The sequence below is a fragment of the Brienomyrus brachyistius genome, chromosome 9 (genome assembly GCF_023856365.1).
Source record: "Brienomyrus brachyistius isolate T26 chromosome 9, BBRACH_0.4, whole genome shotgun sequence".
Taxonomy (NCBI): Eukaryota; Metazoa; Chordata; class Actinopteri; order Osteoglossiformes; family Mormyridae; genus Brienomyrus; species Brienomyrus brachyistius.
In genome coordinates, this window is record NC_064541.1 from 16831253 (window position 1) to 16854384 (window position 23132).

General features: G+C 40.6%; 2 protein-coding genes across 5 annotated transcripts; both read right to left on the minus strand.

The window, feature by feature from the left end:
• Positions 1-3135: 3135 nt before the first annotated feature.
• LOC125748447 (cathepsin S-like) lies at positions 3136-9653 on the minus strand. Of its 4 annotated transcripts, none has more exons than XM_049024563.1 (8): positions 9497-9653; positions 7299-7477; positions 6995-7117; positions 6625-6777; positions 5348-5572; positions 5092-5257; positions 4654-4756; positions 3136-4093 (listed from the first exon to the last, which is right to left on the minus strand). In XM_049024563.1, exons 2-8 carry the CDS (start codon positions 7416-7418, stop codon positions 3994-3996), a joined length of 990 nt encoding a protein of 329 aa, XP_048880520.1. In that variant the 5' UTR covers positions 7419-7477; positions 9497-9653; the 3' UTR covers positions 3136-3993. The 4 variants fall into 4 exon arrangements, with proteins under 4 accessions (XP_048880520.1, XP_048880521.1, XP_048880522.1 ...); XM_049024564.1 differs by having other exon boundaries at positions 9493-9613; XM_049024565.1 differs by having other exon boundaries at positions 7299-7437; positions 9497-9608.
• A 2400-nt stretch (positions 9654-12053) lies between these two features.
• Positions 12054-19343, minus strand: ctsk (cathepsin K). The gene is made up of 8 exons (XM_049024555.1): positions 19229-19343; positions 18455-18584; positions 17093-17215; positions 15802-15954; positions 14893-15111; positions 13964-14129; positions 13091-13199; positions 12054-12591 (listed from the first exon to the last, which is right to left on the minus strand). The coding sequence occupies exons 2-8, from the start codon at positions 18581-18583 to the stop codon at positions 12492-12494; spliced, it is 999 nt and encodes a 332-aa protein (XP_048880512.1). The 5' UTR covers position 18584; positions 19229-19343; the 3' UTR covers positions 12054-12491.
• Between the last annotated feature and the right edge of the window lie 3789 nt (positions 19344-23132).

Sequence of the window (23132 nt, forward strand, 5' to 3'; positions counted from 1 at the left end):
GCAAGTGCTCCAACGCTATGAGGATGTTCTTCATGAGAACTTTGGAGATTTGACTGAGGGCCGCACATTGAAGAGTTTTGGACCATACATGGAGTGATCCATGCGGGTGATGGGTGTGGAGAACCAGGTTTTGCTGTCTGCCACTTTCTCACGGAAGTGAGTGATAAAATCAGGGTGGTGGGTGCAGGGGGAGGGGGGGTTATGAGGTCATTGAAAGTGGAGAATAACTTGTGTGTATTTGTGGTGGTGGTGATCTTTTCCTGGTAGTAGGTGGTCTTTGCGTCAGAGATGGAAGCAGAGAACATGTAGCTGAAGCCTTTTATTGAGGTTTCAGGTTTTATTATCTAAGGAACAGAATGCAAGGTGAGTAGCATTTTTCCATTATCCAGTATCCATTGTTATATGAACAAAAACAGAAAGAAAGAAAGAAAGAAAGAAAGAAAGAAAGAAAGAAAGAAAGAAAGAAAGAAAGAAAGAAAGAAAGAAAGAAAGAAAGACAGGGAAATGGACCGGAGGAACCAGAAACTCCCAAATAAGGAGAAAAAAATCTCTGGGGGTTCAAGGTCGACTGGCTTTCCAGCCCTCCTGGTTATGCTAAGATTATAAGAAACATTTTTGGATTCAGGTGGAAATGGTCATTGTGATTTTACATTTTGCTTAAAAATGATATTTTATGTCATGTTTGTTACATTTCTTTTGCTTTTCCTTTGATGAAATTCTGCTTCACCTGTTGTCTTAAAGGAAACTTCTATAAGCATCTCTGCTCATTAGCGTCTCTGCATTGCCCATAATGTGTGACTGGGGTTAGCTAGATACGTGCACTTGGTGAAGACAGGGCTCTTGAGTTTCATAAAAACTTTGGAGTGTGATTACATCTGTTAGAGGCGCAGCGTGTCTCGCGGTCAATGTGATCTTTTTTTTCTTTGTACCGCCTTTAGCGGTTATTATGGCGCACATTCGTCATGGCATAGTTTCCACAAGCTTACGCAACATCTCACCCTTTATTTTCATCCAGATTTGGATTCATTTCTCACCGAGATCCTGTACTGACAAGTGAGTTGAACCTCCATAAAGCCTCCTTCAGTCCCGAAGACCTTCAGTGAGGTTAAGGTCACAACTCTGTGGAGATCAAGTCATGCGTGAAAATGATTCCTCTGTGTGTGTGTTTGTCTGTGTGTATATATGCATCTTATCTGTATATACAGACAAGAACTACGGCAGGCTGCATAACATTCATATAGAGCTCCTCACCTGTGGAAGAGTCTTTCAGTAGATGTGTGAGATTCAGATTCACTCTGAGTGAATTACAAATGCTCAAGTCTAGTTCTAGCTCTAGCTAACTCTTCACTCCCAGTCAGACCTGTAGTGTGAGGTGTAGAGCTGGGTGGGGATCGGTGCCATTGGCTTTGGATAAACTGAACTATCAGTCTGGCACTCTAGCTTCACACCCCCTTGTGGAACTGGAGTGCTGACGTTCAGGGACCCCCTTTCCTTCCTACTTATGCTGCCGTAGCCACATACTGCACTCACCTAACTGTTTGCACTGTCTCTAGTTTCCCCTACTTTGGCTAACTGCACATTTTATTTCCCCTACTCCCCCTGGGCTGCCTACGATCTCTACTACCTGTGGTACCGTTCTGGTCTCTCCTAATTGCCCTGTTGCTGTGTCGCTGTTCCTCCCGCTATTTGAAACACCAACACCTGCCAGTCCCTTGCTTTGATACCTAAATATTACAATTGGGACAGTGTGAATAGAAACTATACCATCTGGCTTATTTGACTTCTCGCGCCGCCCCCTGGAGGTTGGGCTCCCCCTTTGAGTCTGGTCCCTCCCAAGGTTTCTTCCTTCTAGGGAGTTTTTCCTTGCCATTGTCGCCACTGGCTTACTCACTGGGGGTTTAGGGCAGGGATAATATAAAGCACTTTGAGCAATGTATTGTTGTGAAAATGCACCATAAAAATGTAATTGATTTTAATTGAATTGAATTGAATAAATGGACAAGCATTCGCAGAAGTTGAGGTTGGCCCACAGCAGTACACCATTCCATTTAAATTGGACGATGGTGCACAAGTGATCGTGATTCCAACGTGCCGATACCAGAAGCTTTTCAAAGACCTCGATCTGGACAGAACTATGTGACGATTAACAGGCTATGGTGGGGAACAGTTAGAAGTTAGACACAAGCACCTCCCACTTTGGCACTGAAAGCATGCCGCCTTATGGACCTCACCAAGTCTGTCCTGTCAGTATAACAGGACACAGTTTCCAGCTGCAGTACAAACATCATGGAGTTTGCGGATGTCTTTGAAGGCAGTTTCTTTGAGAGTACAACATACACCTGACCCAAACTGTAATTTTTATTAAGGCATTTGGGACAATAGAAATAAATTATCATAAAATTTAAAACTGATTTTACTGATTTTACTAATTGTACTGATACTGTACAAAGTTAGACGTGCACCTACTTCATACTCCATGGAATGCTCCACTCCCCCTGTCTCGGGCTTCCAGTGGGGCCACCTGAGGGCAGCCCAGCCTCGCCCCCCTCCCCATCTTATACTTCAGAGTGATAGCCCATCTAGTTTGCAATCTGGAATCAGGGTGTCCACTCTGACACGGTTAATTGACCCACACAGAGACATGATATCATTGACGTGACATTAGTTACCCAATCACGCCAAGGTCACAACCATCCTCGGTAAAATCACATGTACAATGTGCCTACATTGAGTGTGAATAACATGTCGTTAAACTTGCAGTCAGGGTAACCAATTAGCGCGCTTCGTCCGTCAGATGTCATCTCTTAATGCCCTCCCCCATCACCATTCCAATCGAGACATGAGTCTCTTTACGACTATATGGATTTGGAGTTTGATTATATCAGGGGCATTTAACTGACTCTTTAGATTAGTGGAAGCATCGAAAAGTGTGTCTGTGAAACGGTGATGTGTGCAATAGAGCAGGCATGCCAGAAAGTTATTTCTATTGGCTGAAAATTCTGTCAATATATATTATATCTGTCAATATATATTATATATATACATATTTCGTTGTCTTGCGTACGGTTTTCAAATGCTGTATCTGACATGTATTTCATGTATCTGATAAGAGTCAACATACAAAAGACTCAAATCAAATGTTGATTATAATATAATTCACTGTAGTTCTTAGCAAATACAAGAGACAGTAAGGTACATTTTAATGCTAGAATTTTCAAATGAAAGTTAATTAGTTACTTTAATAAATGGAAAAAAAGTCTGGGTTATCTTTGACATTCAAATAAAAATGGAGTTGAAAATTCACTGTTTTCAGAATTCGGGTTTAAATAACAAATGAGATCTGCTGCTAACCCAAAGCAGCAAAACAAGAAAAAGGGAAATGAAATTAGAGGATGACGATTCCCACGTCGGTGATGTTCCTTAAACAAACCCGTTCCTGCAAAATGCAACAGGCAAATACTGTATATCTCTGCTAAAAATGATTGTAAAACCCGGCTCTTCTGGACAGGAACTGAAGGATGGAGCTGGGTGATCTTTTTGGCTCAGTGGTCTGAAATACTTAGAAACCCCTGCTTGACTTAAATGAGCAAATTGCACAGCAATAAGAGCCTGACTCTTATACACCCATAACACTCCCACACAGTAAACATGCCTCATAAAATATAAAATAAAAATAAAGGGGCTGGCCTCGAACCCATGTCCCTCTCCAAAACTTCCATGCCACCCCCCTTGGCACAGTTATCATTAAATTATTGGAAATGCATATTAATATATGACATTTTTTTTCTAAAAGATTTTGTTGGGCTGTACAAAATGCTAAATAATCATGCAAAAATCGGCATTCGTGTAAAAATTTTGAGATCCCACAACCGTAAAAATTATTATTTATAGAATGTTAGCGTACTGCCTCACAGTATTAGTCTTATAGACTTATAGACTTGAAAACATTTCCCGGGTGCTGAGTTTGGTTGTTTGTGTTTCAGCTTTCAGGCCCTACATGGTGGGGTAGCAGGCATAGAGGGAGATGCCACATTGGTTGTTCTTGTTCCGTGACATTTGAATATATCCCTGGTCACCAAAACCTTGTCCCCAACTAAAAAAGAAACGACAAGTAAGTATATAAGTGCATGTCAGGCTTATGGTTCAGTCATCAATGCAGAATTCAAAACTAACTGCATTATTTCTAAACCATCTCATTTAACAATTACTGTGCATCTCATTAGATTATGTCATTATTGTGTCTGAATAATGTTTGTGCTCCTTTAGATAAACGTGAATTTTTCAGAAAAAAACTGCTGGGGGAGTCGAGCTTAACTAAAATATGACTATATTAAATGTGTTGCAATTAACATTTACGCAACTAAATGCTAGTAAATGGCTAAGAAATGTTTCATTTATATCCAAATTGACCCTTTTATCAATATATTCCACAATATGGAAACTAAAATAATCTGAATAAATATGCATTTGTATGAAATACTGCATACTTATTTAAAACAACATTTCAGGCATGTATTTAAACAGAATAATCTAGGTATAATGTTAAATGAACTGTATTCCTAATAAGGATAGAGAATACATTTATCAAACCATGCAGCCTAAATTTGATTGTATTCCTTCTCATAATAATAATGATAATTTAAATTGCTTTACCTGTTCTTCGCTATCCAAAAGTCATCACCACTCAGTGTTCCGTAGCCCACTAAGAGTACACCATGGTTTACAGTCTGACTGCAGGAAGGATCATTGTACACACCTGGGAAAAGTAACACCATCAGCACGCAAAAACAATTAGAGGCGGAAGTTAGATGTGTATGTTCAGTCTATATATTTTATGAACAAATGCACCATTCACTTAGACTGAAAAACCATCAAATAAGCATTTGGATTAAACACTACAGAAGATTACTAGAGCTAGGAAAATTAACGAGTTAATGCGTTTTTAAAGTCGTAATGCTGTTACTATTGTAGTGCGTTACCATTTCATTGATCTCGTTAATGCATGCATGCAAAAATATTAATTCATTTCCATCAATTCCCAGCCTTAAAAATTCCAAAAAGTCAGCGATCATATCCCAAGAATCCACATACCACTCCGGTATAAGATAAATGATGGTCGGGTGGCATCGATGGCCACAGATATGGGTCCAATGGTGGCCACGGCTTCCTTCAGCGCATCTTCATTGCCTTTAGCCACAAAACTGTATGATGTGCAGTTGGCAGCTCGGTTGGCAGGGTCGTATTTACACTGATCATCCTAAAAAGGGTCACAGAAAATGACCACGGCAGCCCTCATACAGACAGAGCACATATAACCATGGAAGCACTTTAGATGTAACAAACTCACATGGCCCGTATAGGGGTAGGAGGCATCAGAGTCTATGCCTTGGTTATCAATGACATACTGGAAGGCTTGAGTCATGAAACCACCATTGCATCCTTTGTTGCCATACTTGGAGGAGCAATCCACCAGGTTCTGAGGGCTCAGGGAGACCAGCTTCCCTTGAGTCTTCATCAGCTGGCCTTCAAGGGCTCCCACTGCGCTAAATGCCCAGCAAGATCCACAAGCGCCCTGGAAAAGATGATACCTTACTACACAGATCACGGTTTAAAGGCGGGTTAGGAAACATCTTGGCTTCCCCAGACACATCCTCTTTTCGGGCCTCTGTCTGGGCAGCCGTGTAGTTTTTCAAACATCGACTCTTGGCCCGGGTTTAACGCTGCAACCCATATGACCCAATGTTGCACAGTGGAGTACCAAGTGAAGGCAAAGGCAGCAATACAACGCCATTCAAGCTAGACACATCACTGAACTGTAAAGTCACCATACGTCTGGGTTTGCCCGTACATTAATATTCATGAGAGGAATGTTGCCTGGTTGGTTAGTGAACGTGGAAACTCATTAATATTCTGATCCCCGGACACGCCCTCTTTTTCTTCTCGCCATATATGGTAACCCTAGTTTAAAGTAATATTGAGAAAGCTTAGAATAATCAGCTGACACTAAACACTAGAGTAATGACTAAGCAAGAACTCGGGAACACAACCTTTTTTTGTGGTGTGTGTTTGTGAAATCAGTGTAATCTGAGGTTAAATGAACATGACTGTCATTAGCTTTAGGAGACAATCATGTGATCTAAATCAGCATTTCCTAAACTGTGGGTTACAGACTGGTCCATGGTGAAAGACTAATACACTGAGAAAAAAAAACATAATTATTTTTTTCGCTTACAACTAGAGCTAGGCGATAAATCAATTTTATCGATTAATTTGAAATTTTACTTTGGGACGATGTGTAAAAATTTAAGTTTTTTTTGTGGGGGGTGTGGTTTCGAAGCTGAGGGCCTTAATGGACCCTGGAATGGAAGAATTTGAGAAATACTTATCTGAACGACCACCTGAGTATCAGAGGTGGAAATTTCAGGTCCAGAACGTAAAAGTCCAGACCATGATTTTGTTTCAACCAACCAGTTGAGTATCTGTGACTCTGTGACTGTGATTCTTTATACTCAACTGGTTGGTTGAAACAAAATCTCCATCTGGGCGTCTATTCTCTGGACCATAAATTTCCACCTCTGCTGAGTTTATGGTTTAAAGTGTGGGAGTTGCCATTCATTTTCTTACCTGATTCTTGACATCCGTGACGTAACCTTGCTGCCTCCAGTCAATGGAATCTGGCAAGACCGTCGCAGAAGATCCCATAAATGTGGAACGCCCTCTTTGAAGACCATAAGGAAAGTGGGTACCAGCCAGGGAAGATAAAATATCTTCTTTGGTCTACAACAGAGGTGACAAAATCTTCCTCAATGATCTCTGGCAGCACACAAACAAAAGGCAGCACAAAAATATATCACATATATCACAATAGAAAGATGTATTTGCTGTGAAACTTCATAAAAATAACAGATTATCATGTGGATAATTTAACATGCAGCCCTGTACTTTAAGGATAATCTGGCAATGGCTACAACCTGACAACAAGCCGACGACCCACCAAGTCTCCCAGGTGGTTCATGGCAAGATCATAGGTGTGCATCCCCATGGAGAACTCCAGGTTGTGCAGGGTGATCAGCTGGAGGTTCTTCTCCCAAGTTTGCCTCCGCTTCAGCTCTTCAGTCTGTCCCCACATGGAGCATAATTTAGGCTCAACAGTAAAATCCCAAATATTCCTATTGGCATATTGTAAGGCTCCAATTCATTCTGCACATCCCACTTAATCAAAACTTTGAAGTAGTTACTGATTTAAAGCCCATGTCAGGTGTAGCTACACATGTTTAGTGAAATTTGTGAGACTTCACCTTGTTGAGGTAGGACTTGTTGTGCGTGCTCTTCCACATCTCCCAGTGCTGATCCAGGTCTTGACTGACCAGGGCTGCTGTTCCTCCACACAGTGCGGCAATAAACAGGATTTTCCACATCCTGACAGCAAGACCTTTTCTGGGAAAGTTGCGTTGTGTTAAAATGTAAGCCAGATGTTCTGGGAGGGAAGTGAAAGTAAAGGTATTTTAAAACAGCAGGTTTCTTCAGATAGCTTTACAGTGAATACCCTAAGTAAATACTTTCTGATACCGTATATCTTCATGTATGTGAGCATTATCCTTTTTTTGAGCTAATCTATATGGATTTGGAGTTTGACTATATCAGGGGCATTTACTGTAACTGACGGACTCATGTGAGAATGTTATCCTGACACGCAGTGTATCTCATTGCAACTGAATACCTATTTCATTATAACAAGAAGACCGACCGTATCATGAAGGCTAGGTGGTACACTCAGTCCTGTTACAGTGCGACTAAAGCGTTCTGGAAAAACCTCACCTTCACTAAAATCACGTACTAAATACATATATCCAATGGGATAGTTAGGGTTAAGGTAGTAGTTCTCAAAGTCGGTCCTCGGGCCCCACTGCCCTGCTTGTTTTCCAGCTCTCCCTGCCCTACACACTGCTGATTACCTGGATCAGGTGTGTTCAGTCAACCAGAAGCTGAAAGACAGCTGGGACTTGTGTGTGGGGCAGGGATAGCATGAAAACAAGCAGGGCAGTGGGTCCCGAGGACCGACTTTGAGAACCACTGGGTTAAGAGAATGTGACTCCAAAACTTTGTAACTAATGACAATCCAAAGTAATTCAATAATTAAAACAGTGATACCAGTGGCAAATAATGGTTATGTGTCAAATACCACGAATATGCGGAGGGGTACCGAAGGTAACATGATTATAGACAGCGCACGAAAAGCAAATGTAAGCCAATTAAAGGTTGCGATGTGTTTTTACACGATAATGAAATATATATATATTTTCATTTGTAGAATCTAAGACTGTCAATGTGCTATGCGTGCATGTACAAAAAGTTATATTCTTTTAAATTTGAAAAGAACCGGTTCAAAAGAAGGATTCGTATGGTTGTCTTGGACAGCTGTTTTTGTGTGCAAGTCGTGTTTCGTGCTGAGGCAATATTGCGTTGTAGTTCGCATGCATAGTGATTTCTGTCCGACTGAGATTTGCGGTATAATATTACGCGTTGTAGGAGGACCGACTATATACGTGTATTTGTTATTACAGTTATTGAATGACCATAATTAGATTAGATTACAATCAGCTTTATTGTCAGTGTTCTGAGTACAGGTACAGAGTAGAGTACAGATGGTACAGAGTCACAGGTACAGAGCCAGTGAAATGCAGTTAACATCTAACTGTGTGCAAATTCAATTTATACAAATACAACAGATTTAAATGTATTAAAGATGTATAATGAATACGCAAATCTCGTTATAACGAGATGGTCGAAAACCATGTCATACTTCCTTGCAACTGATTATTTGTTTGGTGAGATTAAATAGCACTTTAGCGGTATGTATGTCTGAATGAAAAAAATACAGCACACCTTCTATCTATATGTGTGTGTCTCCACCGTTCATAAAAAAACACGATGATTTAATAAGTCAAAAGATGTAATTAATAACCGACGGCATGTCAAAAGACGAGGAAGAAAAACGGTAGCGAAACTGGGCTATTGTATAGTGTGCGGTGTTTCCTGTGGTAATGACAAGATTATAAATGAAAAGCTTATTGAATAAAGTATTCTTTGACTATAGAATAAGATCACGTTCAAAAGAATGATCCCACTTCGAAGGATTAAACGAAAGTAAAGATTGGTATTTTATTAGTCCTCCACAAAATGAAGTGCGCAGAGCAGCACATAAGAATAAAAAGCAAATCCACCCATAATTCACAAGAAAACGAATCGTACTCATTTATCGCAACAGACATTCAAGCGAATGGTATCCCGTACTGTATATTTATGGAAAAGTAATGCATACAATACAGCGTCAATCAAAGCGTTGCGGCTGCGAGTGTAAAAAAGTGAAAGTAAACCTATTAACCTCTGAAGCACAACTATACTTCTCAGAAACCTTTTACAAAGTTAAACATGTATATACACCGTTTAACTGTAATTGTTTCATTTGTAAAAATCAAAGATGTCATTTACCTACCAAGCGCGCCAGACACAGTTCTTCGTACCTGTAGATAAGTTACTTAACTTAACTTTCGGGAAGCGCTGCCTTCATATAGCTGTACTGTCATGTGACTGAAACCTCATACACGCTTGATGTGTTTTTTCTTCCTTTTACCAACAATGAATTACACGCCCGATCCTTTACCGCCTAACGAACTGAATGAGGATATAAAAACACATATAGCCTAACAAAGCTTAAAGATAAATAAATGTCAAGGACGACTTCATATGCAATGCAGTTACATGTATGCTATGCTATACGTAAAGGTAACGAAAAATAGTAAAATACAGGGAAAGTAAATGAGAATAAAGTAAAATAATTACTTAATAATTACGTTTCTTCAAGCTCTAATTGTTAGTGATTTAATTCCCTGAGTAATAAATTTGGTACCGCTGTTTTGATGATGTGAATTGCTTGGTTTATGAGTTAAATTGCATGGTATGCTGTCTTTCTGTAAAGTTTCTAAAGGACAGGAATTTTTCAACCCGGAAATTTTTTGCAACCCGTGAGCAAGTTACGAAGAACTGGTTCTTTCTTGAAGCATATAATAACACAAGGAAAAACCCCGTTTCATTCTAGGTCAGCTATTCGTTACATACATCGTAAATCACACGGTGCCGAACACAGGTACCTGAATCTAATGACGAAATGTAATGTTGAGAGTTTTGCGTTTTAAAGAAAGGGAAAAGCTGATACCTGTAAAAAAAAAAAATAAAAAGTATGGATACGTCATGTAACGGTGTAGGTTTGGTTTCTACAGTGGTAGGGAACAAATCAGCCCTGGACCCCCCGCCCCCCTAAAAACACAGGATATTCCTACAATATCTGTACAGACAGGTCCCTACCTTTCATACCCAGATCTACACGCTTGATATCACAACTACTCCGTGATTCTGACAGGTCACAGGAAACGGAAATGCTGCCTTAACTTTATATAATGCAAGTATGCCTAAATAGCAAAATCCTTATTGAATTAGTGTTGCTGAATTTCAGTTTTGATCAAGAAAAAGTACTAATTTATACCTTTGAGGGTACACTTACTTATCACTGAGGTTATATTCTCAGGCGTCTGCCAGTTGCACCCTAGTTGTAGGTAAATGTACCTTTTAAGGTACAGAAATAGACTCTGAGGAATATTTTGCACCTTGGGGAACAAAACTGTACCAAGGCTGTACCCATTTATTGACACTGTATGTCATATTATATGTAAATTGAACTAATTTGAAATCTAAAAATGCATTGTAATGAAAGAATATCTACATTGGATTACATTAGCATGATGGCCCGGGTAAGAAATGTGGTTTCACACCTCTTGGTCTGTGGGTTTTGATTCGCCTCTTGGCTATTTTCTTCCACAGTGCAAGCAGTTGTGTCTTATCGTTGTTTCACATGGTGTGTGCCTTGGAATGGACTGCCATGCCATCCTGGGCGTCCCCTGCCTCATGGCCAAGGCTGCCTGAGAAAGTCTGCTGACTCATCATGACCCTGGACTTGATAAGTTGGATAGAAAATGGGTCCATTGAGTTCTTGTGGCTCAACCAGTAGAGCTTTGTGCCGACAATGCAAAGGTTGTAGACAGTGGCGGATTAACGATTTCGGGGGCCCCTAGGCTGCTCTTTCCGTAGCCCCCTCTTCTGCCCCCCACTCCCCCAAAACAATACAAGAATGAACTATAAAAATGTTAATAACTATAAAATAATTTCCACAAAATTTCTGATGCTGTCTCAAACAAGAGCAATGACATGAGAAACACAACACACCGGCAGGTTTACACTTTCACATTTTACATAGAAAACACACTATGGATACACAGAAAACACACTATGGATACACAGAAAACACACTATGGATACACAGAAAACACACTATGGATACACAGAAAACACACTATGGATACACAGAAAACACACTATGGATATGCATACCAGAAAATACACAATGGTATAAGAGGAGGTGCTCAAAAAGGCACATTTAGAAATTGGCCCCCCATTCCGTCACGATCGCTGAACGTGGGTAAGGCGCACAGACAGGCAGGCAGGCAAGGATCAGGCAGGAAGGCCAAAGTCGGGGAAACTAGGGGTTTATTGCGATGACTACGGACAGGAAACATCAGACGATAACTAACATCAATGACAGACACTGAACTGAGGCAAGACGGGGACTGAAATCGACAAGATAACAGGGCACAGCTGGGTACGATCGGGGAAGCACACACAGGGGGGGCGTGGCACACACGAGGATCGTACGAGCTGGGCGTGACACATTCAGCACCAACTTGCAAATAAATAAACAACCCATAAATGATCACTTTAAAAAATAATAATAATTAAAAAAAATAAACCAGCCAGTAGGGGCCCCCTGATCACTCTGTGGCCCTGGGCTGCAGCCTAGGGAAGCTTGTTCATTAATCCGCCCTGGGTTGTAGGTTCAAATCCCACAGAGTACTTATAAATATATACATATAACTCTTCTCTCTAATGTAAGTTGCCTTGGAAAAAACACGAAGAAAAGACTGAAATGAGTGATCAGGAAATCAGTGTGATGTGTTTATTTTTAATTTATTCAGTGTTAGTAACATTGCATTTGCAACCAATTTACAAAAGTAGTTTCAGACAAATTCTGTTCTTACTGTTCCACAATTAAAATGTTTTACTACACATATGTATTAATGGCCACAGGAAAATTACTCTTTTCAAGTAACATTTGTTAATTTTAGTTTTATTTAGCTGCAGCAATGTTAAAACTACACACTCAGTACATTATGGTAATAATAAGCTTAAAAACAGATTGTAACAAAGTACAGATGTACTGTAAGAAAACCACAGAAACAATAATCCACCCAAAAGTGCTGATATGCCGTTGATATGCACAAGAACCTTATGTGAAGGCTTACAGAACTGTAACTGCATTTTACAATGGCATCAGTTTCAGGCGTAAGGCTTCAGGGTGTTGGAATAATATAATTTCCCCACTACACGATGGGAAAGCTAGCTAGGTTGGCGATACCGCAGGAGTTGTTGCGGTTCCGTGCCATTAAGATGTAGCCATTGTTTCCCCACCTTTCGCTCCAACTGTGCAAAAGAGAGACGGTCAGAATCAGGGCAGTTACAGCTCACCAGTAAATCAAAAAATATTAACACTTAAATCAATCAGAAAACCTGGAACGTAACTTCAAAGTTACAGATGGTTAAGATGTGAATTCAGGAGTCTGTCGATGTCTATGACATTTGAATAGGAAGCAGGTAAATGCATGCATGAATTATAACTAGATGTCCATGATCAATCTATTCATTGTTTTCAATCCAATGTATGGAGCCATTTCCTCAATAATCTTAATTAAATCAAATTCCCTTGGGACCAACGATTTACACCACTACCTATTAGAGATTCTGAGTGCTGTTATGTTGAAAGTAATGAATTTTTCACCTTGAATCCTCAAATAAAGTTATTTCAGGACTACATTGTTTCTTACAGTACAACAATAAAATTAACTGTTATTAGCTGTTTAAGTTGCAATAATGGAAACTGCTTCTAGTCTGAGAAGGACATAACATCTAGATGCAGGCTCACCTGTTCTTCACGATCCAATACTTTTTGCCCTTCTTGTTGACCCCGTAGCCCACAAGCAGCACTGCGTGGTTGATGTCATCCTTGTTGCAGTTGCGGTCGTAGTACACGCCTAAGCAGTAGGCAGGAAGAATGTTAACTGGAATACGCTAATTCTGGCTGTTTCTGCTTCATGCCCCTCTGGCTACAACTCACCTACTTCTGAGACTCCTATTCTCTTTCATCACCTTAAATTAATAATTTCTCACTGCTAACACAAAGTTTTCTGCTAATGACTTGTTGTAATGATTTCCAGTATTGCACATCAACAACGCATCAACATACTACTGTACTTATGCAGGTGCACTTCATTGATCCACATGGAGGAAATTATTATTATTATTATTATTATTATTATTATTATTATTATTATTATTATTATTATCTACAACAGGTTTAACAACCACACCACAGTTACACATTAAATACTATAGATATAAAAATACAGGTAAATGCAGGGCCGTGTAGAGATTGCTTGTGGGACAAAGGGGGTCCCCTTCCACTGAGGGGGCAAGCGAGGGCCAAACAAAATTCAACCAGCTGGCTAACTTGGGCGTTGGTGATCAAAAAGGGGCATTCAGGACCGCAAATGGAAGGCACTCAAAATTGGGCAAAAAAATCTGGGCAAAATGTGCAGGTGCGTGGGCACACTCCCCCGACCCCGCCCACCCCCCCCCCCCCCAACCCCCACGCATGGCCCTGGTTGAATGTACTGAATGTACTGAAATACCACCTGGAAGCTCAGTTCGATAAGATTACTGAGCAGCTTAATCAGAGTATTCGTTATTGTAAAGTAATGGTTTCACCGACCCTGCAGAGGGAACAGCGGCATCTCACCTCTCTTGTAGAACAGGAAGCTGTATTGGGTGGCATCTATGCCGATAGACACAGGCCCCACCTTGGCCACAGCAGCTTGCAACGCCAGTTCGTTTCCTTCCTCGATCTCCCGGTAGCCGCGGCAGCTGGCTGCCCGGCCGGCCGGCGTGTAGGCACACTGTCCCTGCTGAGGGAGAGAGCCTGTCAGTCTGGGATGCTCACAATGACCTAGATACGCAGAGAGCTCAACCGGAGAGAACATCACCGAAAAAAGAGAAGCTAAGGGGGAGTGGAGAATGACATTGCACTTTTGTTCTATCACCATCACTGAAACTTAAAGAGTCGTGTTGTGTGTTACACCAAAGTTATGGGTTTTCTGGATACTCCAGTTTCCTGCAGTTATCCAAAAACCTTCAGGTAGGTGATCCGCACGTGTCTAAATTGCCCATATGTGTGAGTGTATGCCTGTGTGTGCCCTGTGAAGGACTGGCATCCTATTCAGGGTGTTTGCCTCGCTTGTGCAGATTGGAATAGACTGTAATGGATGAATGACTGGAAGATGAACATATGTTTATATCAAGACCCTGTATTAGGTAGGATAAAATATTTTTCAAATATACGACATTGGTTATATATGTTGAACAGTGAGCTCTCCGTTACATGCCTGTACCTACCATTGAGGACACCAAGGTCCATATGCTTTCTGCAACTCCAGTAAACACCATCCATTATGGGGCACGCAAGGGACAGGCTGCGCCTTTTTACCTCAGTATTCTAAACATTCTGGCTATGGCCCTGTTCTGTAGTTATATATGGGGCAATGCCCTCCATATTTATGTGTATCTATGTGTTTAGTGTTTGTTGTCATACTGCAGAAGAGCTTGGTTCTGTGTTTATAAAATCTATAATGAAAGATGCTTATCATCTGGACCCATGACTCTGAATCCTACCTGTCCCACATAAGGATACGCTTCTTCAGACTCGATGCCTTGGTTTTCCTCGACGTACTCAAATGCGTTGGTCATGTAGCCTCCCCCACAGCCGCTGTTTTCAGTCACACAATCCACCAGGTTTTGGGGGCTGAGAGAGACGAGCTGCCCTGTGGTCTTCATAAGCTGACCCTCAAGGGCTCCAGCTGTGCTGAAGGCCCAGCAAGAGCCGCAAGAGCCCTGGATAACGAGAATTAAACCCAGTGTCAGCATGCGCCGCACACTTCTCTCCACCAAGGGGCAGGCTTGCATGTAAGAATCTCTTTGGAATTTTTCTGGTATAGTTTATGAAAAAGGCTTGTAAAAATATTAACCGTTACTAATCGATCATAACTTTTCGAACAAACAAGTGTAAATGGCGAGAATGTACAGCATCTTAATTAAATATTACAACAGCAAAACAAATCATTTATCTTTGTCAATCAACTACTCTTGCTGGTGCAGCCAATTAAAACCAAACTACAATGACGTAGCAGTAATTTAGATGAAATGCGCTACATCTGGAAACCATCTCTTCCTCTCTCAGTGAAGGACAGATGGTGTTCATATTTGAGTTTGTGTATTTTTGGATAAATTAAAGAGTACTTACATTGACAGGGATTTTGACAATTTAGCAAAATAAATATACTTATCGTGCTTTTGTAGTACTTATTACTATACTTGGTTACTGAAACATTTTAATATATCAAAGCCAGAGCACAAGGATTTAACTTATTAGTACTATACTTGATTATTGAAATATTTAGATGTATGAACACCAATACACAAGCTTTTCCTCGAAAATGTATGTTTTTAAGTGATTGTAAGACACACTCACATACACAGAAGCGTAACGCTAACAAATGTATCGATGTTACTTCAGTGCCTGACCTGGTCCTTCACTGAGGTGACATAACCAAGCTTGCGGTAATCGACGGCTTTGGGCAGCTTTCTCAGGTCAGCGTCAGGGATAAATGTGCTGTTGCGATTCCTGCCAGGTGGGACCAGCAGGCCTGTCATCTTCTCCGTCACTTCTTCAGGGGTCTGAGAGGAGCACCAGGAGACAGTAAGGCATTGTGGCTGTTCCTGTCGGCTCTGCACAACTAAAACCTCCCTAGAATACTAACAACATCACCCTCAACAACAGCACTTTAGTTGTGGTAAAAATGCCTTTTATCTTATTCAAAGCTGTGCTCAAAGTATTCACATGAAATAAGTTACACTGTTATTTGCAAATCACTAGTCATTCTAAAATGCAAACAACATATTAAGTAATTAACAAAATATTCTTGATCAGTGGGATGACTTCCAAGCTGTAGACTTCCGAACCATATTGATAAAAAGAATCTTCAAGACACTGAAACAGCTTAACAGAGAAGCGTCTGGCGCGGCCCTATCGTAATGTGAAAGGCCACGCCTACATCCAACACATCTCCCAGCAGAAGCGGAAGTGTGAGCCGAAGCAAAGTCGCTGATCATCATCATATAGGTGACAGAAAACGAACAAACAAACGAACAAACAGAAAAGGTAGACAGTCTTAAAACATTTAAATACAGTCCTGATGAGACCGCTGTGGATGTGCCCCTCAATGATGCACAGTCATGCACCGTACAGCGACCTATAAGATGGTGGACCTATAAGATTTTGGATAATTTATAAGATTAATAATAATATATAATACTGTACTTGATAAGGGTGATAAAACATAATAATAAAGTATATTAATAAACAGCTATGTTACTAGTTTATGTACTGTACTTTTCATTGTAATTGTACAGTGTACTCTTTTTACTTATTAAAAAGGCAAAGGTTTACTGTAAAACAATATGCCGTGTGACACTCTGTGATGTTCACACAACGACGAAGTTGGCAAAGTGCTTCTTGAGAATGTAAGTGTGACATGCATACATCACGCGTGGCAAAGTGCTTCTTGAATGGCTGGCATGATCGCCAGTTTTGCGAGGTGGCGTACGGTAGGCGTGCTTGGATCTGGACTGGGTTGGATATCAAACCTCGTCTTCCTACAGGTCGCAGCGAGACACACTTGGCTTAATCTACAGATTTAGCTGAGTAAGTATAGGTCTTATTGGATGACTGTAAAGAGCATTTCAAAGAGCTGACAGCTACCAGAACTGGCTAGAAATGAAATGCAGTGAGTGCTGCAAAGGACCAGCTATTCACCATGTCGCCGAAGTGGTTCATGCCCAGTTCGTAGGAGTGCATGCCCAGCTCATATTCCTTGTTGTGGGTATTGATCAGCTGTAGGTTCTTCTCCCAGACAGCCCTTCGGATCGGCTCCTCGTCCTGGTGGGATACAAGCCAGACACACTCAGTGTGCCACCTGCTATTCCTGCCATAACTCACTAGATATTAGACTGAGACAACAAATGAACAGATCTTCTATGTGGCATTTGCACAAGTACAGGCACATCAGAAGGCACGTCTTTGCATATCCCATCTTGCTGTCCTTTAACACGCGCGCCCCCCCACACACACACACACACACACACAAGTTTATAATTATATCTTTGTGGGGACTCTCCAATCATTTCTATGGGGAAAACTCCGAACATGACAACCTTAACCCCCACCCAGCCCTAACCTTAACCATGAGTCACCAAATATAATACGAGACCTTTGGCTTTTTTACATTTTAGACTGCATTCACAGATCTTTGTGAGGACCTGAAAAATGGTCCCCACGATGTCAAAAAACAGGTTTTTATTACACTGTGGGGGACATTTGGTCCCAATAAAGTAATAGAAACCTAATCCGCACACACACACACACACACACACACACACACTGACACAGAGTTGAGAATGAAGGGCCAGTAAAGTTATCTGGTGCCCTGGAGCATTCTGGGAGGTTAAGGGCGGTCCTTAAAGGCCCAGCAGAGATCTGACCATCTGAGGAGCACTGCTGCTCCAGGGTTGGGGGTTTGCATGTCTTTCCCATGTTGGATGAGTTTCACCCGCAGACATGTAGTTGGTGCCCCTCCTTTGCCTACTTTGTATAGCCATGTGTGCCCTGGGACCAACCACTGAAGCTTACCGCTGTCCTATGCTGCCTGGGTTAGGCTCCACCCCCTGCCTTGAGGCTCCACCCCCTTCATTGAGGCTCCACCCCCTCCCTTCACCCTCTACTGTATGTAATATTTCAGTTCTTCTGTATCACAGTAGTATAAGAATTACTTTTCTTCTGCTTTTAAATAAGTATGATCTCTATGACAGTAGAAATCCAGATGTATCTCCCTTCACATCCTCAGATGTAAATGTTTGCTATTATAGACTGAAGTTTGCATGTAGTAAACTAGCATCCTGTGAAAACATTTTATTAATGTGCTGCAGGTTATGGGAGAGATGTAAGCTGAATTATGACCCTAAAATGGCACCTTTCTGTACCCAGAATGTAACTGTTAAATACAGTTTACCTACTGACTTACCTTATTTAGTTCGACATAGAAGGGAAACAAACTTTTCTTAAACAATTGAAGCCTATTTGGCTCACAGAGATGAATCCATTTAGACAGAGCATTCCTACCAGGCCATTGTATTCCTTCCGGTGCATGACCTTCCAGTTCTGCCACTGTGCGTCCATAGACAGCTCCTCAGAGGAGGCGGCCAGTGCAGGGGCCAGCAGCAGCAGAAGTACATTTCCACACAGCAGCATGCTGCGAAATATCCCACACAAGGCATGGACACATGTCACGTGATAACTAGTGCGCGTTTTGTTCATCATGTACAAAGAAATGCATCTGGCTTTTTGAGTGAAAAGCTTTAACATACTTTGTCAATAATCCAAAGCCCCCCTCCCTCCCCCCCCCCAAAAAAACGAGACTCCTAACTTTATCATGTAACAGTTAATAAAGCTTTTTTTTTGTAAAGTTGAAACGCATAGTTTATTTAATGTGCCCCTACACCAGTTACTGTAATAAAACTCGTTATTCTACTAGATTTTCAATACCCTGCTCGAGTTTCTGAAAACCTGAAGCTGAAGTGCTCCACTGACAGTTCGAATTACAGAACGATTTTCTTGTATAGTTCGGTATGATCTGAATAATGGCTTACATGTTAACGATACATCGAGTGTTCATCCTATTACTCCTGAATGGATTTTAAAGAACTATGCTTCTTTCGACTAGTTATGCAGTCATATTATTGTCTTTAATTCACATCGCTACTATTTGTAATTTATTAATATTGCACCACAGTACACAACGTCAAAAGCAAAAAAACACAATACACAAGATTAAACCAGGTACCTCTATAAAATGCAGACCAAGCATGAAAATGAATGAAACAGTAAAATGCTTACTTTTCCAGTTTTGGTACGTACAGCTTCTGTTGAATAGAGAGGAAGGCTTTGCTTCTTTGAATCGGGGTCAGAGAGATCCTTCCATATATACCCCCAGTTCTGAGGAAGTAAACTGAGACATCAAAGTTTTTACGGGAAGTGGCGATCCATATGGAGCTGATTTCCTCCTTTAACTAAAAGAGCTCATTGCGTGTTCCTTGATGTGATTTGTTAAGTAAGCAAGTTTTGTACTTGGTTATACAATTAAAAAAACATTAAAACATAAGAAAATAATTATTATGACTGTTGCTTTTTATTATTCCCATACCGTCTTAAAAAACTACTGAAAAATATAATATAATATAATATAATATAATATAATACTATTACTTATGTGTTAATTAACTACAAACTAAGTTTTAGTTACATACTGATCCCATGTTAATTCATCATGAATGAATCGTGACGCATCTTTTATATCAAACAGTTACTACATTTGTTATTGTATTTATTAATCCTTTGTGAACTACTGAAGGAACTACCAAAAGGAAGTCAGTAAAAAGTTAAATATTGATATCATATTTGTTCATCTTTAATGAATCATGACGCATATTTTAAGTAGCAACTATATTTGTTCATAATTTATTCATAATGTGTACATCAGCAGTAATTTTGTTACTAAGTATCTGTGCCCCATGAAGTACAGTGTTGCCCATTTCCGCATTAATATAGTCCTCCAGGCTACAACAGCATCGCTAACTCCCATCACACACCCACCTGGAGGGACTTAAACTGCAGGCTTCTCTGAGACCAAATGGATTGTTACAAATCAATGTTTCTATCTATTTGCAGAATCACCTGTACTACAAATACACTGGAAGTATTATGACCTCAAAATATTAAAATTCTTTTTGTATTGTTGTTACATGACTTTGTTACAGTATATTAGCAGATGCATGTCATATCACATTTTGTTTCCAAGGTCTTGCCAATACAGCAGCTCTAACAAAATATCCCGGACCTTCTTCACAAACAAGACACAAAGCAGAATATCTAATGGTCCTTTTCGCCTTCAGATGTTCTCTGTCCTATGAAGTTAAATACAGATGATCCAGATATTTTTGACCATCATGTTTGCTTATCTCACTTATCAGAGCCACATACAGCCCGTGACATATGGGGCTAATTTTATGCTTGGGCACCTGATTATAGGAAGCTGCCCAGCTGGCTTAGCATGGAAGCACTTCGGGCCCTCATGTGGGCCCCAGCCCACTTCCCCATCTTACTCATCTGCCGCGGTCCCACGGCCATGTGTCAGCTCTCAGAGTATCTATAATCCGGTCACGTGGCGCCGAGATATATATGACCTGCAACATCACTACCTTTTGTAATGATGAAGTCATCCATGCTAATGTGCGCAAGTAAACCATCCAGCATAATGGACATACAGCCAAGACATAATGGAATTATCAAGTGATGGTGAACACATCAGTGCATATATAAATAAAGTCACGTCAAGTCGGATGGGGTGTACTGTCATACCGTACACTCTCAGAAAAGAGGGCAGAAACTTGTACCTTGCATGTGCCTGGGGCTGTACCATTGTATTTGTACCTTTAAAGGTACAGAATTGTACTCTGAAGAACATCCAAAAGGTACAAACAGCATTAATGTACCATCAATGGTACAGAAATGTACTCTGAAGAACATCCAAAAGGTACAAACAGCATTAATGTACCATCAATGGTACAGAAATGTACTCTGAAGAACATCCAAAAGGTACAAACAGCATTAATGTCCATCAATGGTACAGAAATGTACTCTGAAGAACATCCAAAAGGTACAAACAGCATTAATGTACCATCAATGGTACAGAAATGTTCCTCAGAGTTAATTTCTGTACCTTAAATTACCTACAGCTAAGGGGACCCGGGAGGGTGCAGCCCCAGTGACACGCAAAGGTATTTTTACCTTTTTTCTGAGATTGTACAGTGGCATGAATTATCGTGAATTATCATGAATTATCATGAATTATCATGAATTATCATGAATTATCATTCCCCAGGACCATTTTGCAACATATAGAGAGCTTATGCAAAGCGAAGGGTTTCACGAGCTGTGAATGTGCGAAAACACACAACAATGCCAAACAGGGGAGCTGGACACAGATGTTTATACACATAGTGCATTATGTATGTAAACAATAATCAATAATGCAGAAACATGAAAGGTACAATAAACAGAGCACTAGCTGACTAACTATAAATAGATAAGAGAAGTCAATTTGTTCCTAAAACTGTTTGTTGTTAATATTTTGAAGCATCTTAAGCAATTTGAAAATAATCAATTTAAATTTAAAATATCCCCCTTGCAAACAATGAACAATGAAAAACGTATGGCCTATCCAAATCAGTGAACAGAGATATTCCAAGCAATAAAATCAATTAATTTAACAATTTGTACTATATAATGATATTTATTAAACTGCTGTTTATACTGTGCATTAACACCTAACCAGAGGAATACATCACTGGAAACGCCTGCTATACTACTGGAGTCCAAATCCGATATCCAGCCGAGCGCAGCCCCTATACCCAGCTAAGCTCAGCTGTACCCTGCTGTACCTGAATGTTGTAATCACATGCTCCTCATTAGTCACACACGTACACACCCTTTTTCTTCTTTTGTGTGTTTGTTCTCCTGGTCTGTCTGTCTGCTGGCCTGTTCCTGTTTAATGATTTCTGATTTTGAATATTGTTTATAACCTAATTTTGCCTAATTTCTGTTTGCAGGCCAGTTCCTGTTACTGCACCTTAGACTCCATTTTCCTTTCTAATTTTGATCCCTCCGTCCTGTATTGTGGACTGTGTCATGAAAAGACATTGCTCTGCACTTGGATCCAGTCTCTGCATCAATGCAGTTTCTCTCTTTATAGCAAAAACTTCACTTATACTTCATAAATATGGTTCATTATATGAGCAGCAGCTACTGTGTATAAACAGGCATGGGAGAGTTAAATTAAAGTTGACAGTATAAATGATGCTTTACGGTAAATTACCTATGATAAGCCATCCCAAAACAAAGTCAGGTTTAGCCTGGATCTCAGGATCAACAGGGCCAAAAACAGGGGACACCCTGAACTGGATGTCAGTCCAAATCAGGGCACAATCACGAATAATGGACAATGTAGTGACCCCTAAACTTAAAGTCAAGCTACATTGGTCATAGTGTTTAAATCAGCAAATACTTAAAAGTCAATGAAGGGATAATTATTCCAGCTCAGGAACCTCATGCAGCTGAACCTGCTGAATGGCCAGGTTACACCTATATCCATCATCAATGGATCTTTTTCTTCCCTGATGGCCTGGGCATATTGCAGGAAGATAAGATTCAACATTCATTGGGCTCAAATTGCGAAAGAGTACGAGGAATCATTTTTACACACGATTTGGACAACACGGATGCTTGACCCTAACCCCACTGAAAGTCTTTTGGACATGCTGAAGAAGAGTTTACGACACATTTGCCAGTACGATATCTCAGTGAGAAATTATGGCGAATCTGGATGAAAATTAATGTTGAGCTGCTGCATGAGCTTGTGGAAACGGTCACATGACAAACGTGCGTCATAATCAAAGCTAAAGGCGGTTCAACGACAAGTTCAAATGGCAACATTCTTTTGGGCCCGGCAGTGCATTTTCCCTCTTTTATCTATCACTTTGTTTACCGCTGTTTATCACCGAGTCAGAACAGACTGCTGTCTGTTTCAGGATCAGATGGTGTCTCTGGCCAGGAGTGGGAGCTCCATGAGAAATGGCTGCTGCACCTCGTCACGGTCATGCGGCACGCTCGTGATGTCCTGACTTTAAGCAGTCATCTGCGGAAAGGGGAGAACCTGCACTTGACATGAAGTAGCTGCTTCCTC

Bases quoted from the DNA above. Each gene is read 5' to 3' on its own strand.
- LOC125748447 (XM_049024563.1), bottom strand. From the start codon at position 7,418: ATGTGGAAAATCCTGTTTATTGCCGCACTGTGTGGAGGAACAGCAGCC. The intron at 4,757-5,091 runs GTATGTGGATTC...TACTTTTCCCAG, and splicing joins ATTTATCTTATACCGGAGTG to GTGTGTACAATGATCCTTCC. The intron at 4,094-4,653 runs GTAAAGCAATTT...TTTCTTTTTTAG, and splicing joins TTTTGGATAGCGAAGAACAG to TTGGGGACAAGGTTTTGGTG.
- ctsk (XM_049024555.1), bottom strand. From the start codon at position 18,583: ATGCTGCTGTGTGGAAATGTACTTCTGCTGCTGCTGGCCCCTGCACTG. The intron at 15,955-17,092 runs GTGAATAGCTGG...TGCTCCTCTCAG, and splicing joins TGAACCACTTCGGCGACATG to ACCCCTGAAGAAGTGACGGA. The intron at 13,200-13,963 runs GTGAGATGCCGC...CCTACTGCTTAG, and splicing joins CTTCCTGTTCTACAAGAGAG to GCGTGTACTACGACCGCAAC.